At 41.6% G+C, this 18,955-nt stretch overlaps 1 protein-coding gene across 2 annotated transcripts in view; it reads left to right on the forward strand.

The window, feature by feature from the left end:
- The first annotated feature begins 828 nt into the window (after nucleotides 1–828).
- Nucleotides 829–18,955, forward strand: part of LOC134343099 (sodium/potassium-transporting ATPase subunit beta-1-interacting protein 3) — a 523,347-nt gene continuing 505,220 nt past the window's right edge. For both annotated transcript variants that reach the window (XM_063041993.1, XM_063041989.1), the window contains exon 1: nucleotides 829–992. In XM_063041993.1, the coding sequence (XP_062898063.1) occupies nucleotides 939–992 (54 nt within the window). In that variant the 5' untranslated portion in view covers nucleotides 829–938. The remainder of the gene's footprint in view (nucleotides 993–18,955) is intronic.

The following is an 18,955-nucleotide window of genomic DNA, read 5'->3' on the forward strand; positions in this document are numbered from 1 at the left end:
TTTAAAAAATGCCTCCAACTCCAGCATTAATCTATTAACCTGGATTCCTGCACATATTGAGATCATCTGACCATTACTGGCCTCACCCTCTCGGAGAGACTCCCTTTATCCCAAACCTCTCGCCCAACCACCTCCGTAGCTCGAAACCAATTTGTTTTCTCATTTACCAATTCCGACGAAGAGTCTTCCACCCGAACGATGAGCTCTGTTTCAGAAATGTTGCCCGACCTACGGAGAGTCTGCAACATTTCGGGTTTTCCCTTTAGTTTCCGAACTTTCCCGTGTTAGTCTGAATGGAGATGGACGAGTTTCTGCCAATTTACCACAGCCTATCACTGTTTTCTTTGACAAATACTTCCTCCCCAGCCATGATGTTCAAGGCAGCCTTCACACCCCAGCCTGTTTCACCCCACACTCTCATCTGCTCAGCCCCTTGAATTTCCCAAGCATTCCCGACCTCCGCCCACTGACCCGCTCACCATAACCCTCAACTGCCCTGTTTCCAACTCTGCTGCTTACACCAGCCCCTCCGCTTTTCGAATTCATTTTTTGGGGGGGAGGGCCGCCCCGCCCAGCCCAGCCCAGCCCAGAGCGTCCTGACGAGTTACGTTTCAGAAAATCCCACCAACTCAATTAAACTTTCTCCGACCTACCCCATAAACCCCGGCCACCCCGTCTTCCCACTTCATAGTTGGTTTCCCCAGCAAGTGATCGGGCTCGCGGCTGTATAAGAAGCGTCTCGAATCCTCTCAGCTGCAACAATCCCAGAGCTGTTGGATTGTACTAGCCGCCTTCCTGCCTCTCCTCCATTCTCTGCACCGCGTACATGGAGTGACATCCTACACCAGACTCTGTTAACCATAGACTTCGCTGATTGCGATTCGAAAGGTGTCGAGACCTAATCAGATTCTTCCGGCAAGACTTTCCCTCCGGTTGGAATGGGTTGCTGCACGGGTCGCTGTACTTTAATATTCCTCTGTACTTTACAGTTGGTGAGTATTCCACGCCGACCCATTGTGCTTGGGCAGTGTGTAACCATTGCTTACAAAAATGATCTGGGACGTTTGAAGGGATCTGCGTACTTTCATTAGTCGCAAAAGAAAAACCGATTGGTTACTTGCTGAAATCTCTGTGTTTATTAAGTGTATACTTAGAGTTAGTATGTCACGGTTAATATATTGTGTGTGTTGGAACCTGTCAACTTTTAAGATAGAATGACAGTACACCTAGTTCCAAAACATGAATCGCTGGCAATCTATTGCCAAATAACATTCAGGGGCTGCGCTCCGTTTCGTCTCGCTATCCTACCATCTCTTTGTGTTTAATCGCGCTCTGCTGGGTTGCTGTCTGTGCGCTGTGGAGATGGAATAAAATCATGCTTGTTTGTTATCTCTTTTGTATTTGCCATCGGCACTTTGAGTCGCGCTGACACTTCAGTTTGTGGTTGTGTTGCCGTAGTTCAACTGTTTTTTTTAAAAAATTGGTATCACCGGGATCTCTTTCGCGAGTTCACCCAAATCCACCCCGATACTGTCAATGACTGGCAGCCTGTTTGCTCCCAACCCAACAGCAACATCGCGGAGCCGAGTAGCTATTCATTCACCGGCCCGAGCCCAAAACAACCGGGAGCCCCGGGATTGGCGGGGGATGGGGGCGGGATGCTGAGTGTCGGGCTCGCGGTACATTGCGAGCTCCGGTTTATCTCACCAGCTCCAATTGATTGTTCTTTCACCAGATAAAGGCAGGAGTGAAATTTCTTTTCTTGATGCATATTTTGTTGTTTGGTGCTGTGGTATGTGCATTGAAACTGGATGCTGTAAGCTGCACTGTGGACCTGTTTTTAGATGCTTGCTCATTTTGACGGTGCACATTGCTGAAGTCCGATGTGCCACAGAACAAACCGTTTGTTCCCAGCGGAAAGAACGCCTTTTAGGAAACCACGAAATAAAATGGAAAGATCTTCGGGCAAATAATGTGCTAGAGGCAGGGCTGCTTGCATTGTATTGATTTTTCTTAAGAGGGCAAGCATAGAAGCATCTGGCTGTTGGTGAATAAAATGAAGCCGGACCGGATGGATAACGCCAGTTGACAAAGGCTGTGATTGCCACCGAACGCCTGCTGCTGTGAGCGCTTGAAGCAGGTGCGGTGTGGTCCTGCGAACGATTTTTCCACCTGGGATATTCAGACGAAAGTACATATCGCGTCTTTTGGATTTTGTTCCGGAGTGGACCGGACGCTCATATTATATATAGCTATTTGTAAATAAATATTTAAGGAAGAGATGATATCGTTGGCATAAGAAATCGCTTATTTTAAGACCATTTTGATTGCTTTGTTCGGTTATCTAGGCGATGCAGGCTTCTAGTGAATGAAGGAGCAGAGGAATGAACTATTTCCAGACCATACTACCTTTAGACCTGATTATTAATTGATCCCAATAGGTTCCCGGCACAATAGTGTCCTTCTACAGGCAGAAATCCAGCAACGTTATTCCTGTCACAAATTATAGGATAGGCTGGTATTATTGGGATGACGTTCAGGACTCGAAAGGCCTGAGCTTCGTGTCATATTATTAACTATATCATTTCTGCCCATCGTCCTTTTTCAGCAGATCCAACTTGAAAGATTTTGTTTTCAATTTACCAGCCGTGCCATTTAATTTCCTCATCCCGTGCGTTGACCCAAGCTGAGTGAAGAGACTGAAGATACCAGGAGCAAACCTACCCTACCAGTCGGTGGGGCAGATTCATCACCCTGGGTGGGGTGAGGGGTGGGGTGTCAGAATGGGGGAGGGTGGACTTGTAACTGAGATTCTCACATTGTTTTCATCCGTGATCATGGGTGGAGGTCTAATATCTTGCTCTTCCTGTTGCAGAAATACTGTGTAATTTATTAGTCTCTTGTCATCGTGGCGAGATTAACGCCCGATCAGTCTGCGTCAGTATCACATATATTTCTTTTTCATTTAGGAAATTCTTTGCACTTTCTAAAATGGATTATTTTCTGTGTTCACACTTTATCAATTCACCTGACTTATGATATGCTTTGTGACGGCACATTTACTGTATCTCTAAGTTGTCCATTTACGATTACTGCCACGAGCAGCTGCCCTGCTCCTTGTGTGACAGGAGGACTTGCATGTGAAAGCTTCAGATCTACTTGCTGGTGTGACTACTTTCACCATCAAAGCAAACGCTTTGCAAGAGCGAGCCACGAAATACTAAGTAATGAAGAGGTGGAAGGGATTATGGTGATTTGAAATCAAGAACTGATTAGTGACAGCTCAGTGACCTAATCACCACTAAAATGCAATGCTTTCTAGAGCACTGTACTTAATCACAAATGCGTGTGATTTATTTTAAAGAGATTTCGCCACCAAAATAAAAAAATTTCTAACTTTGGTTTCTCTGCTATGTGTGTAAATGCCATCATTTGGAAAAAATATTTTAACAAAAAGCTGTATCAAAGGTAACTTAATGTAAACACTGAGCAACAAATTGCAAAAGCAAACATATTTTTCATTTTTGGACTCAGTTTCAAAATTTCTGCCTTTGAGTCCTGTTGCCTCCTCTTCTGCATTTATGGATTCTCAACCCAGTATTTTTCCTGGTTCTGGAACTTCACAGCACAATTTATAACAAATTGGGTCAAACATTTTGGACTTAAATATATTTGGTTAGGGTTAATTTTAGATTGAACTGATTGATGCTTTCCTTTACTAGTCATAGTCCCTTGTGCATAAGTAGAAAAATATTTCAATATCTTATCTCAGTGACTGAAAAAAAAATGCCATTTATATACTGAAACAGTATTTCAAAACTATTAAATATGTATTTTAAAGAAAACAATTTGCTTTAGCTGTGCTCTACAAGGTGTCATTTCATTCACGTAGTTTAATTTCCCTCACTATAGTATACTGCCAGTTGAGATCATTAATAATATTGCTAAACATTTCCCTTAAAATCTGTAGCAATTATTGTTTCTGGTATTTTTATTGATCTTTCATAAAGAATTATCAGAAAGGTTTTGTTGATTATGTACTCCAGGTTTTATAGTTTTCTGTTGACTGAATATTATATTGGTCCTGAATACTACAACCATGCTGGATCCTTCACCATGAAGCAGACCCAAGTGTAGCATTTCAGTTTGTTTATATGCATATAGGAGCACTATGTTCCTCTATATATGCATATGCACAAACCCAAAGACATGACTGCCATTGCAACAAGCTGATTTTAGTTGTAGTTCAATTGAATCAAATTATCATGATTTATTTTGTCAGCATGCTTTCTAATAACAATTAAATTAATCACATTTTTACTGGAGATGTAACCAAGTGTTAATTGTTAATGCAAGGTTAAGCAGTGAAATAATTTACTTAGCTTATCCTTTTCTTCATTTTTTTTGAATGCTGAAAGGCTGGATAGATGACAATTATGCACATGAATATTACTCTAGTTCAGATGGATTATTATGTTGAAGTTTTTAAAACTTTGGGGAATATCAATGCCTATGAGAAAGTTCAATGGGGAATGAGCGAAGCAATTTTTGGTCTCCCAGCTCAGAACTTTGCAGTTTTTCCTGATACTATTTTTACTCCTGTTATAGTTGGAAGGAGTCAGTTTTGGTGCTGTTTCAGTAAATCTTTTCTTTTGCATTTATTCCAGGGCTCCGATAATTTATTGAGTTTCTTTCTTTCTAAAGTTTAGATTGTGTTATTATTTTTCTGAAAGTGTATCACCTGGCATTTACAGTAAACTTAGTCATTTATTCTGTAAATATTCTAATATGTTATTGTAGTATTTTGCATCCCTCTTCAGCGTTAGCTAAATCTTCATTTGGTATAGTCTGCAAATTTTGATATCAAGTCTTAATCGTTAATATATAATAAATATCAATAGTCCCAGGTCTATTTCATGTAGACCACTGCTTTTTGTCTTTCCCCAGTCTGAATATTTACCCCTTTTCCCCCTTCTCTGTACTTGGGGACCAGAATGGTGTTTTTGTAATTGCCGAAGCAATGGTACATTTTCTCTAGGGAAATAAAAGTTAAAGATATCACTGAGCAGCTGCATGGACTTCCACAGGGGAGGGTGAACAACTAGGAGTCTTGGTCAATGCATAAATAACCTGCACAGGGGAAAAAAATGGATGAAGTCCTCCAGGGAAATTTTTAAGGAGTTAGGAAAGAAATTAAGAAGCAAAGGTAATAATCTCCAGATTACCCTTGGTGTCAAGCATGAATGAATACAGAAAAAAAACAATAGTGTGGCTTGTGAGAGGGTTCAAGAGACAGGACTTTGATTCTTGGGGCACTGAAAGTAGTTCTGGGGAGGTAGAATCTATAACCAGCCAGATAGATTCAGCTTCCTGACGTGCGGCCAATGTTCTCACGAAAATTTCATAGTGCTGTTGGTGAGAGGTTTTAAACTAATTTGGCAGTGGCTTGGACACAGAGATTGAACACTGGAAATGTGAACACAAAGCTGCAAAAAAAGTTCAAAAAAAAATACCAGATAATAAAGTTTTTGACAAGACCAAAAGTATCCAAGATAGGTTAGCAGTGCATATGTTTACAGGAAGAAGCACATTAAATAGGATTTGTAAGCTCTCAGGGTAATTAACCAAGTGGATTAATGATATCACAGCAATAAAAGTGACCTGACTTAAAAACTAGTTGTGAGTATACAGGAGAGCATATTTGCAGGGATATTTCAGTGTCATGTGAAAGCTATGGGCAGTGATAGTGGGAACTTTAGCTACCTACGCAGGAGTAGCAATGAAGTGAGGAGCAAGGTGGGGAGGAATTTCCAATGTGTGTTCAGGATAAATTTCTTTACCACTGTTTTTTCTCTGGCCTAGTGAGGAATGCGGCACTGCTGGACTTGGTTGTGAAAAGCAAGCCAGGTCAAGTGCAGCAAATATTAGTAGTGTAACATCTTCTAAAAATTGATTATGTCATCGATCACTACAGTACAGAAAAAGGCCCTTTGGCCCATCTAGTCCATGATGAACTTTTAATCGGCCTGGTCCCATCGACCTGCACTTAGACCTTACCCCTCCTATCCATGTACCTATCCAAATTCCTCTTAACTGTTGAAATCAAACCTACATTCACCAATTCTGCTGGCAGCTTGTTCCATGTGCTTACAACCCTTTGAATGAGGAAGTTCCTTAAATGTTTCGCCTTTCATCCTTAACCCATGACCTCTAGATCTAGTATTTCCCAGCCTCAGTGGGAAAAAAGCCTTCTTGTATTTGCCCTATCAATACCCCTCATAATTTTGTATACCTTTATCAACTCTCCTGTTATTCTCCTAAACTCGAGTAAATCTATTTAATCTTTCCCTATTACTTGAGTCTACAAATCCCAGCATTATTGTTGTAAATTTTCCCTGCAGTCTTTCAATTTTATTGATAACTATCCTGTAGGTAGGTGACCAGAACTGTACACAATGCTCCAAATTAGGTCTCACCAACATCTTGTACAACTTGAATATAACATCATAACACCTGTACTCAATACTTTGAAAGTCAATGTGCCAAAAACACTCTCTTTCTTCTGATGCCATTTTAAAGGAATTGTGGATCTGTATTCCCAGATCACTCCATTCTGTTGCACTCCTCAATGTCCTACTGCTCACCATGTTTGTCCTCCCAAAGTGTAACTCCTCTTGCTTGTCTGCATTAATTTCCGTCTGTCATTTTTCAGCCTATTTTTCTTCCTGGTCCAGATCCTGCTGCAAACTTTGATCACCATCCTTGCTCTTCACTACATCCTCATCTTGGTACCATCTGTAAATTTGCTAATCCAGTGTACTGTATTATTATCTAGATTGTTGGTTTATATATGGCAAACAACAATGGACCATGCACTGATCGCTGTGGCACACCACTTGTCACAGCCCTCCAGTCAGAGAGACAACCACCTACTACTACTCTTTATCTTCTCCTGCGAAGCCAATGTCCAATCCAATTTACTACCTCACCTGAATGCCAAGAGACTGAACCTTCTTGACCAACCTCCCCTGCGAGGCCTTGTCAAAGGCTTTGCTGAAATCCATGTAGATACCATCCACTGCCTGCCCTTCATTAACTTTCCTGGTAACTTCTTTGAAAAGCTCTAAAAGATAGGTTAGACTCGACCTACCACACACAAAGCCGTGCTGACTATCGCTAATCAATCCCTGTCTATCCAAATATATACACATATTCAGTCCCTTAGAATACCTTCCAAAAACTTCCTGCTGCTGTCAGTAAGGCATTTGTGTACTCGCCCTATGACCACAGGTGTCTACCGATTTCCTCTCACCATCCAAAGATGTACCAGTTGGTAGGTTAATTGGTCGTTGTAAGTTGACCTATGACTTGGCTACGGTTAAATTGGGGGTTGCTGTGTAGCACGTCTTGAAGGGCTGGAAGGACTTATTTCACACTGTAAATAAACTTATCCACTGCTGATGTCAGGCTCACTGACCTTATTTTTAAAACCTTTCTTAAACAACAGAACATTAGCTATCCTCCAATCCTCCAGCATCTCCCCAATTGCAAAGGACCTTGTAAATATCTCTGCTAGTACCCCTGCAATTTCTGCACTACCCTCCCACAAGATCCAAAGGAACATCTTGTCAGGCCCTGGGGATTTTTATCACCCTAATTTGCCTCAAGACAGCAAACGCAGCCTCCTCTGTAATGTGTATCGGTCCATGACCTCACTGCTGTTTTGTCTAACTTCTGTAGACTCTTTGTCTCTTGAGTAACTACACATGCAAAATATATAGAATCCCTTGGGACTCTCCTTCACTGTGTTGGCTAGAATAATCTCATATCTTCTTTAGTTCTCCTGATTTCCATCTTGTGTTCTCTTGCATTTTACTCATGTATCTATTTTTTTTCCTTCCTATCTATATCTCAATCCTGGGTATGACTCTAAACTGCAACCGGTGATGAGGCTCTGACTGGGGACTTTCAGAGCTTTGGGGGAAGTGGAGTTACCCCTTAGTCATTCATTGCTCCCAGGGCCTCTCTGACCCGGGACGGTAGCACCTGCAAGGGTTCCTGCTCAGGATACGAGCAAAGGCCAACGGCGGATCTGGAAGGTTCAGTAACTGAACTTATGACAGAGAAGGCGGATGAGCTAGGACCTCAAATCTCAATGGCTATAGTATAGGCAGATGAATATTTTGGAAAAGAGATGGCAATTTCTTTAGTTCGCCCAATGGTAGGCAATAGCAAACCACCGTTGCAATTTGCTAAGAAAACCATGGTCAAACTCACAAAATGTATCACACAACAACAGCGTCAAGAGGACCTTCAAGACAACTCTGAAGATGTTTCGCTCAGTAGGGTTGATTCTGGTCAGCAGGGGATCCCTGACCATCATCAAGCTACTGCTCATAAAATTCAAGTAACACAAAAGAAAATTATTACCACTTGGAATGTAAGAACCCTATATCAAGCAGAAAGATTGGACAATGTGATAAATGAAATGGAAAGGCTGAAGATTAACATCATGGGACTTAGCAAAGTTCGTTGGATAGGTGCTGGAACATGTCAGATTAAAAATAAAACACTAGTTTATTCTTGTGGAACATCCCATACTAATGGAGTAGGAATTCTTATGGATGAAAACATGGCAAAAAGTGTTTTAGGACATTGGGCAATACCAGATAGAGTACACCCTGTTAGATTTAGGGGACAACCATTTGATTTAGCAACTATACAGGTATATGCACCAACAACAGATGGAACAAATGAGGAGATAGATAAATTCTATGCAGAGCTTGAACAAGCAAAGAATGGATGCAAATCTCAAGATATTGTTATTGCCATGGGAGATCTAAATGCTAAAGTAGGACAAAGTGCTGATGGAAATACCATAGGAAAATTTGGACTAGGGGAAACAAATGAAGGATGAGAGAAATGGGTAGAATGGTCCAAGATGAATAATCAGGTCATTATGAATACCTACTTTAAAAACCATACAAGACACTTGTTGACCTGGAAAAGTCCAGGTGATAATACTAGAAATCAAATCAAGTCTAGAAATAGAATCTGTTGAAGATGATAGCAATCATGTAGAAGTGAAGTTTAACTCTCGAAAGGATGCCTTGGCAGAATCAGCAAAGTCAGTGATTCCTAAAAAAGAAAAAAGCACAAAGAATAAATGGATGACAGATGAAATCAAAAATCTAATGGAAAAAAGGAGACAGAAGAAAACAAATCCTATAGAATATAAGTCCTTAGTTTAAAAAGTTAAAAGCTTATGTCAAAAAGCCAAAGAAGAAATACCTCAAGGTTATGAAATACCTCGAGGTGCATGACAAGATAGGCCAAAGCCAGCATGGTTTCATGATGGGAAGATCCTGCCTTACCAACTTATTGGAATTTTTTGAGGTAATCTCGAATAAGATTGACAAGGGAGAGGCTGTGGATGTTGTGTATTTGGATTTTCAAAAGGCCTTTGATAAGGTGCCGCATATGAGGCTGCTTAATAAGATGAGAGCCCATGGAATTATAGGAAAGATATTGGAATGGGTGGATCATTGGCTGATAGGCAGAAAGCAAAGGGTGGGAATAAAGGGATCCTATTCTGATTGGTTGCCGGTTACTAGTGTTCTGCAGGAGCCAATGTTGGGGCTGCTTCTTTTTACGATGTATATCGATGATTTGGATTATGGATTAAATGGTTTTGTGGCCAAGTTTGCGGATGTGGAGGAGCAGGAAATGTTGAAGAAACAGAAAGGTTGCAGAGACTTGGTCAGTTTAGGAGAGTGGGCAAAGAAATGGCAGATGAGATACAACGTTGACAAATGTATGGTTGTACATTTCGGAAGAAGAAATAATTGGGCAGATTATTATTTAGATGGGGAGAAAATTCAAAAATTGGAAGTGCAAAGGAACTTGGGGGTCCTCGTGCAGAATACCCTAAAGGTTAACCACCAAGTTGGATTGGCGGTAAGGAAAGCGAATGCTATGTTGGCATACATTTCAAGAGGAATAGTGTATAAGAGTAAGGAGGTGTTGATGAGGCTCTATGGGGCATTAGTGAGACCTCATTTGGAATACTGTGTGCAGTTTTGGGCCCCCTATCTTAGAAAGGATATACTGATGTTGGAGAGAGTTCATTTACGAGGATGCTTCCTGGAATGCAGGGGCTAACATTTGAGGAGCGTCTGTCGGCTCTTGGATTGTATCCATTAGAGTATAGAAGAATGAGAGGGGATCTCATAGAAACGTTTCGAATGTTGAAAGGGTTGGACAGAGTAGATGTGGAAAGGTTGTTTCCCTTGGTGGGTAAGTCCAGGACAAGAGGCCATAGTCTTAGAATTAGAGGGTACCCAGTTAAAACAGAGATGAGGAGAAATTTTTTTAGCCAGAGGGTCGTGGATTTGTGGAATTCGTTGCCACATGTGACTGTGGAGGCCCGATCATTGAGGGTGTTTAAGGAGGAGATTGGCAGGTATCTAATTAGTCAGGGTATCAAGGGATATGGGGAAAAAGCCGGAAATTGGAACTAGATGGGTGAATAGTTTAGCTCATGGGGGAGCTGCGGAGCAGACTCGATGGGCCAAATGGCCTACTTCTGCTCCTTTGTCTTGTGATCTTGTGAAGAATGGTTAAACCAGGAATGTGAGCAAATAGAAAAAAGCCCTATTACTGATCCAAAAAGGTTACTTCAACAAATCAAGAATCTCACTGGTAAAAAGCTCCTCTGTTCTTCAGGTGGATGTTTGAAAGCAAAGGACGGTACCATTATCATGGAAAAAGATGAGATTATGAACAGATGGACTGAGTATATTCAAGAATTGTTTGAGGACGATCAAGGCGGGAAACCAGAAATTAAGAAAAACATTGAAGGTCCAAGTATTTTAAAGTCTGAAGTTCGTAATGCAATAAATAAGATGAAGAAAGGAAAGGCAGCAGGTCCTGGTGAATTAGTAATAGAACAAATTATTGCCCTTGAAGATTATGGAATTGAAAAACTTACTGATTTAATCAATGACATTTATGAAACTGGAATAATATCAGAAGAGATGAAATAATCAGTATTTATCGCTCTTCCCAAAAAAGCTAGAGCAATAGAATATGAATTACATAGGCCCATAAGTTTAATGAGTCATATCACCAAGATACTTCCAAGAATTTTGATGACAAGAGCTGAAAGTAAGATACAAGCAGAAATAGGCAAAGAACAATGTGGTTTTGTGAAAGACAAAGGTACAAGAAACACAATATTGATGTGAAGGATACTATCAGAACGAGCTATTCAAGTGCAAAAAGATTTGTTTGTTTGTTTTATCAACTACACAAAAGCATTTGATAAAGTGAAGCACAATAAGTTATTTGAAATCTTACAGAAAACTCTAGATCTAGATTCGAAAGACCTCTGCCTAATCAGAAATCTGCACTGGGAACAAACTGCCACTGTAAGTATAGATGGAGAAGTGAGTCAGTTTACAAAAATCAAGAGGGGCGTTAGACAAGGGTGCGTTTTCTCCCCTGATTTATTTAATCAAACAATATTACAAAAAAATAAGAGACGTCTTGGGAATCAAAGTTGGCAGTTAAAACATCAATAATTTCAGATATGCAGATGACACTGTTAATTGCAAGTACGGAGGAAGAACTACAAAACTTAATTGATATAATTGTTGAAGAAAGAGCAAAAATGGGTCTATCTATCAATTGCAAAAAGACAGAATGTATGGTGATATCCAAAAAGAAGGAGAATCCTATCTGCAGGCTGAGAATAAATGGGGAACATAAAACAAGTAAAGAACTTTTGCTATTTAGGAAGCTGGATGACATTAGATGGCAGGTGTGACTTGGGCATCAAAAGAAGAATAGGGATGGCAAAAGACACCTTTACGAGAATGACGAGTATACTGATCTATACTAAACCAGGCATGACAACCTGCCTCAGAGTACTGAAATGTTACGTTTATCCAGTTATGTTATATGGCTCAGAATGTTGGACAATATCTACTAACATGCGGAAACGAATTGTAGCAGCAGAGATGTGGTTTTTGAGGAGGATGCAAAGAATATCATAGACGAAACAAATATCTAACGAGGATGTCATGAACAGAGCAAAGACAAGAAGAGAAATAATGTATGAGATCAGGAAAAGGTAATGTGACTTCATTGGACATGTGATTAGGAAAGAGGAGTTAGAATGCACAGTAAATATGGGAAAGATTGAAGGGAAAAAAGCAAGAGGAAGACAAAGACAAATGATGGTGGAGACAGCAGCCAGAGAATTGGAAATGAATACCAATGAATTGATCCACTTGACCCGAAACAGGAGTATGTGGGTCATGGCAATCAAACCTCAAACTGGGCATGGCACCTGATGATGATGATGATGATGATGTCTATATCTGTCATGTAATCCCTCCTCCTCCTTAATGTGGGTGTCAATATCTCTTGAAAATGAAAGTTCCCTAAATCTGTTATCCTTGTCTTTTATTATGATCGAAACATACTCTGTGCTCTCAAAATTTCACTTTTGAAGTCCTCCCATTTACCAACCGTATCTTTGACTGAAAATGACCAATCCCAGTCTACACTTGCCAGATCCTTTCTGAACTGGTCTTTCTCCAATTTAGAATGTCAACCTAAGGATCAGACCTATCCTTCTCCATAATTATATTGAAACTAATGGCACTATGATCACTAGATGCAAAGTGTTCTTCTACACAAGCTGCTGTCACTTGCTCTGCCTCATTCCCTAACTGGACATTTAGTATCACGTTCCCTCTAGTTGAGACCTCTATGTATTGAATAAGGAAACTTATGAAACTTTATCCCACCTAGCCCTTTTACAGTATGGGAGTCCCAATCAAAATGTGGAAAGTTCAAATACAACCTTGTGTTTCTTGCAAGGGACACACCTTCCTGCAAGGAAATCAATCACCCTGCAAGGGGCAACCTTCCCGCAAGGATATCAATCGCCCTGCAATTAGGGTGCAAACCGCTTCATCTGTATAGGTCCCACCTTTCCTGGAAGAGAGCCCAACAATCTAAAAATCTGAAATCCTCCCTCCTGTACCATCTCCTTAGCTACGTGTCGAACTGTACTCTTGTCCTGTATCTCATCTCACTAGCTTGTGATATGGGTAGCAATCCTGAGATTACAAGCCTGGAGGTCCTGTCCTTTAACTTGACACCTATCTCCCTGAGCTCTCGTTACAGGACCTCATCTCCCTTCCTACCCATGACATTGATACTAAGGGGGACCATGATCTCTGGCTGCTCATCCTCCCACGTGAGAACGCTGTGGACTTGAGCTAAAGTGTCCCTGACTCTGGCATCCGGGAACCTTGTTTTTGTCCACAGAAATTTATTGATTCCCCTATGACTACAGCTCACCTCTTCTTCCCCCTTCCCTTTTGAGCTACAGAGCCAATCTCAGTACCAGAGACCTGACTGCTGTGGCTTTCCTCATACCCCACCCCAACAACATCCAAAGTATTGAGGGGAATGGCCACAGATGTACTTTGTAATAGCCTCCTCCCCCTTTCCCACTTCTGATGATTACCCAATTACCTGTGTCCTGCACCTCAGGAGTAATTATCTCCCTGTAATCCCCCAGCCTCCCTAATGATTCAAAGTTCATCCATTTCCAGCTCCAGTTCCTTAACATGGTCTGTAAGAAGCTGCAGCTGGATACACTTCGTCCAGGTGTAGTTGTCAGGGACAGAGGTTCTTCCCCCCCCATCTTGCTGCAAGAGGAGAATTTCACTATCCTGGAATCCCCACTGCTCAAACTGTGCAATAAGAATGAAAGTAAGAAAAATTAAATGAAAATATCTACCTGCAGCCTTTCTTTACCAAAGCCTCTATGAGCCTAAGCCTGAAATCCCCACTCTAATACTGGTCCACTCACACAATGGCCGAGCCACTTAACCCTAACTACTTCTTATTGGACCTTGCCAAGTGCCTAATTACACACACTACAGTGTGTCCTAGTGATGTGTGGCGTGCAGAATGTCCTGACTGTCTCTGATCGCTTCTTTTGAAATCTCTCTCACGCTACACACAATCCAATGTCTCTTAGAGACATAATTATGGAAAAGTATATAGACCATTCCACGGTAAAAGAAAAGTCAATCAGTGAAGGGGCAATTTCAATGAAATGAAAGAACAAACTTGCCTGGATATTCTGGAATCACAGCTTGGCAGGCAAAACTGTTTTGAAAAATAGGAAGCTTTGAAGTTGGAGATGTTTCAGCTACAATTCTATATATATTTCCATAGGGAACAATGGTAAAGGAATTAAAGCCAGTGCTCCTTGCATGACCAAAAAGACAGCAGAATGATAAGCAGAATAGATGCAAGATTGCTAGTACAAGTGAGAACCAGATTGATTACAGGGAGTTCAGAGGGAATGTAATAAAGGAAATGAGATGAAAAAAGGAACCATGAGTAAAGGCTGTCAGTAAGCATTAGAGGGAATCCAGCGGTGTATTTTCTAGGCAACTGACTGTGTTTTTTAATAATAATAATGACTTTATATAGCACCTTTCATACATTAAGATGCAGGCTCAAAGTGCTTTACATAGATTGTAAAGATAAATCAATAAGGTCATAAAATATGAAACATAATTAAAAATCATAAGTAAAGAATAAGATCAGCTTTAATATCACCGGCAAATGCCATGAAACTTGTTGTCTTTGTGCAGCAGTACAAAGCAATATGTAATAGAAAAAACTTAACTACAGTAAGAATAGATATATATTAAATAGTTAAATTAAATAAGTAGTGCAAAAATAGAAATAACAAAGGAGTGAGGTGGCGTTTATGTGTTCAATGTCCATTCAGAAATTGGATGGCAGAGGGGAAGAAGCAGTTCCTGAATCACTGTGTGTGTGCCTTCAGGCTTCTGTACCTCCTTTCCTGACAGTAGCAAGACGAGAACAGGACATGTTCTGGGTGATGCCTTTTTGAAACACCGTTCACTGAAGATATGCTGGATACTACGGAGCCTAGGGCCTATGATGGAGCTGACTAAGTTACAACTCTCTGCAGCTTTATTTCGATCCTGTGCAATAGTTTCCTCCCCCCTGCCACCCCCCACCACCACCCATATCAGATGGTGATGAAGCCAGTTAGAATGCTCTCCATGGTACATGGGTAGAAAGTTTTGAGTGTCTTTGGTGACATACCAAATCTCCTCAAACTCCTAATGAAATACAGCCACTGTCATGACTTCTTTGTAACTGCGTTGATATGTTGAGCCCACGACAGATCCTCAGAGATGTTGACACCCAGCAACTTGAAATTGCTGACTTTTTCCACTTCTGATCCATTACATAGAATAAAATGTAATTGAACGTACAGAATTATATAAATGTAGTAACATCAGCAGTCAATAAATACTCCTACAAGCAGGCCAAATTTTTTTAAAACGTAGGTTTGCAAATGTGTTTTGAAATGTTCCACAGTACAGTACTAGCCTAGCATATCTCCATCAATAGAGCATACCAGATTTTTGGTGCATAAGTACAGAAGGCCGCATCACCAGTTCTTATATACTTGGCTCCAGGAACACAAAGCAAACCGGTGTTTGTGGAACTAAGATTATGGTTAGGGATGTAAGGGGATAGATGCTCCAAAATATCAACTCTTCTCAGGCTTCCAGCCGAGTACAGGTATCGATTATAACTGGTGTTTCGATGATGAACTCTGCCATCTTCTTCAGGGATGATGCCTGGGCATGTCTAGTTTGGTGGTACTGTAGTCCGTCCCTCCTGATTGGTTAGTCCTCGTCCAATCAGGTTTCCACTTGCCCACCTTGTTTACAATCAAATTCCTGTTCTTAATTGAGCAAGACCTTCGTCTTTGTTAAAATTCTTTGTCTTGTTTTATTTCAATGGCTTCCTTCACCAGGTGGTCCCAAAAACCATTGACGCAGCACAGTGGTTTTGTGCTGTTGAAGTCAGTCCTATGGCTATGGTGATGCAATGTTCTGCTGCTGCTGATTTCTCCGTGTAACCGGAAGGGATACACCTCCTGTGCTCCTTGATGTGGGTTTCCACCGTGAGTCCCATCTGGCCGATATACACTGCTCTGCATTCAGGGGGAATCCTGTAATCGCCAGCCAACCTGAGTCCCAGGTCATCTTTGACCTCCTTGAGCTGTGATGAGATTCCTTATGGGTTTGCCGATGGTATTAATCCGGTATTTCTTCAGGATCCTGGCGATCTTCCAGACATCGTGGAAATGTAGGGAAGGCTGGTGGTGGCGACGAGTCCCTCCTCATTGCTAGGTTTTCTGGTTTGTCTGTTGGCCCGTTTAAGGGCCTAATTGATTTCCTTCAACTTGAAACCATTCTGTAGGAACGTCGTACATAGTCATCTTACTTCCTTGGCAGACTCTCCAGGCTCGAAATAGTTTTCACATGGTTAATCAAAGCAGAAAGAGGCATCTACATTGAGAGGCATGATGGTGGCTTTTATTGTTGAGGTACAGGTCCACGTGGGTGGGTTTCCAGTAGACACCATGTCAGATTTCTATTGGAATAGAATGTCCAGGAAAGTGGGGAGGGGGGCAACCATTCTTCTCCATCTCCATTGTAAGCTGAATGTTTAAATGTGTACTGTTCAGATGGTCATGAAACCGTTGGAGTGCATGGAGTCCATGAGGCAACACTATGAAGGTCTCATCGATGTATCTGAAGAAGCGTTTAGGGTCCTCCATGTAGAAATTAGCATTAGCTGGCAACAAAGACTATATCCCATGGCCACTCCATCCATTTATTCATCGTGGTTCCCCTTATCAGACCAGAATCCAGTCAAGATGGCACCAGTGAGCAATGCTCCCTGGTCAACGTCTTCCAGATAACTGATGGAAATAGCTTTTTTTTACTTATGTTTTCACCTTAAATGTGTTTCTGGGACTGTTAGAGCCTGTGGTTTACAGCTTGAAGTTTGTTAGAGTGGCCCAGCGCGTTGCTGGCTCTGAGAAAATTCTGGGAAACGAGTGCACACTCGGACGGTCTTGCTGTGGAAAAACTTCATTGGTGTTCGACTCCATTTTGCCCTTTAAAGCGTCCATTAATCACCAATTAAGGCATCGAGGCAGATTGAGACATCGAGGTGAATGTGGAAGGTGAGCGGGAGTTCAGCGCAGACTGCCTTCCTTTTGATTGCTGCCGGAAAAGGAGTCAGTGAGCAGCCTATCGCTGTGCGGCTCACTGCGGCAGGCAGGTAGGGCTCTCTAGCTCATGTGGTGTCCCTGTCTTTCAAAGAATGTCTGTAAGATCGTAGGACGGTATCGTGGTTCTGTGTTTATGAATTGGACTACTGAGCTTATGGACTGTGGACTTTGTCAGACTTACGGTTTTTATATTCTGTGTTCTTTTATCACCCATCCCTTTTCAGCTTTGTGCGAGGGGAGGGTGTTTGGTGGTTGATACTCTGTTAGTGTTCTGTTAGTGTGGGGAGGGGCTGATCTTTTGGGGGTAAATCTTCCTGTTTTGTGTGGGAGGGGGAGGGTGGTCAATGATTTGGCATGCTATTCTTTTTTGTATGGGGGGAGGTGGGTTTGATGTTTCTCTCTGAATGGCTTTCACGTTCTTTCTTTGTTTCATGGCTTTCTGGAGAAATACAAAATTCTGTGTTGTATAAGGATATGAGCTTTGATAATAAATGGAGCTTTGAACCTTTACAGGGGAAGTGTAAAGATGTGAGGGGATGTTCAAAAAGATCAGTGATACCCTTATCTAACCTTGACCGCAGGAGGACTAAGCTGTCCTTAATGGGAACTCTTGTGAACACCATGTCGAAACCGACCATTATGTCAGCTGGATGTTGGTTATTATTTTAATGAAGTTGGTCGAATTTGTGGTGTGGTGCTCAAAGTCCCCAACAAAGAAAAGCAGCGTGGTCGTTAGATGCTTAGTGAGGCAGTCAGTCAGAGAATCTGTCCCACTGACGATAGGCCTCGAGGGGAATCCCTCTTTGTGTATCTTAGGAGCCCGGAAAGTCTTGGTGGTATTGGCACCTGAGGCAGAATGGTCTTTCATATGTGTGTTGGCAGTCCAGGTTTCCTCAGTAAAGCAAAGGTCGACTTGACCATTGAATCAGTGGGATCCTGCTGTAGAACTCTGTAGGAAGGTTCATCCAAAATCAATGCTTGGTTGGCTCATTGTAGAATGTGCTGAGCCACCAGAGACCCCACTGTGGAATGCACCCCCACGATCTTCGGGATGATGTCCTTGTCCTGGCATCTCTGAAGGAAGGCTAAAGAACAAAGAAGCATCACCTTCTTTACGCAATGATTCAAAGCGACGAATATTGCGGTGAACTTCTTCCCTGCAGAGGAAAGTGAAAAAGGATCTAGTGCTTTCCCAGCGTATATGACCGGCTTCCAGCCGGATACAGGTATTGATTATATTGATACCTGTACCTGGCTAGAAGCCTGAGAAGAGTTTATTCATCATATGTGCCGGGAAAGCACTAGATCCTTTTTCACTCCAAAATATATGGAGGAGATAGATTATTCAGAGCCTTATGTACAATTAGAGTATTTAAAAATTAACCCTAAAGGGCATAGGCAGCCAGTGCAATGATGCTAAAACTGGTGAAATTGCTCAGTTTCTGATTTTTGGTTTTGTAGGGATGTTATCAGGAGAGGGGTTGTGAGCAGAAGGTTGGAGATGAAGAGAAAGCAGTCAGGAACTCTACTGACGGAGGAGAGGATATGGCTGAAGTGCTGAGTGTGTACTTGACCAATCTACCCCAGAGAGGTGCTGCTGGAGTCTCGGCAGATGAATGTGTAATTGAGATTCTGAAAGGGCAATAGAGGAGGTACAAGGAGGACTGTACCTACAGAATATTGAAAGGACTAGATATGGTAGATATGGAGAAGATGTTTCCTTTTAGCCAAGGAGTAGTAAATCTGTGAAATGCTCTGTCACAGACTGCGGTGGAGTTGATAGTTTCCTGA

Source organism: Mobula hypostoma, chromosome 1 (assembly GCF_963921235.1).
Source record: "Mobula hypostoma chromosome 1, sMobHyp1.1, whole genome shotgun sequence".
NCBI classification, from domain to species: Eukaryota; Metazoa; Chordata; class Chondrichthyes; order Myliobatiformes; family Myliobatidae; genus Mobula; species Mobula hypostoma.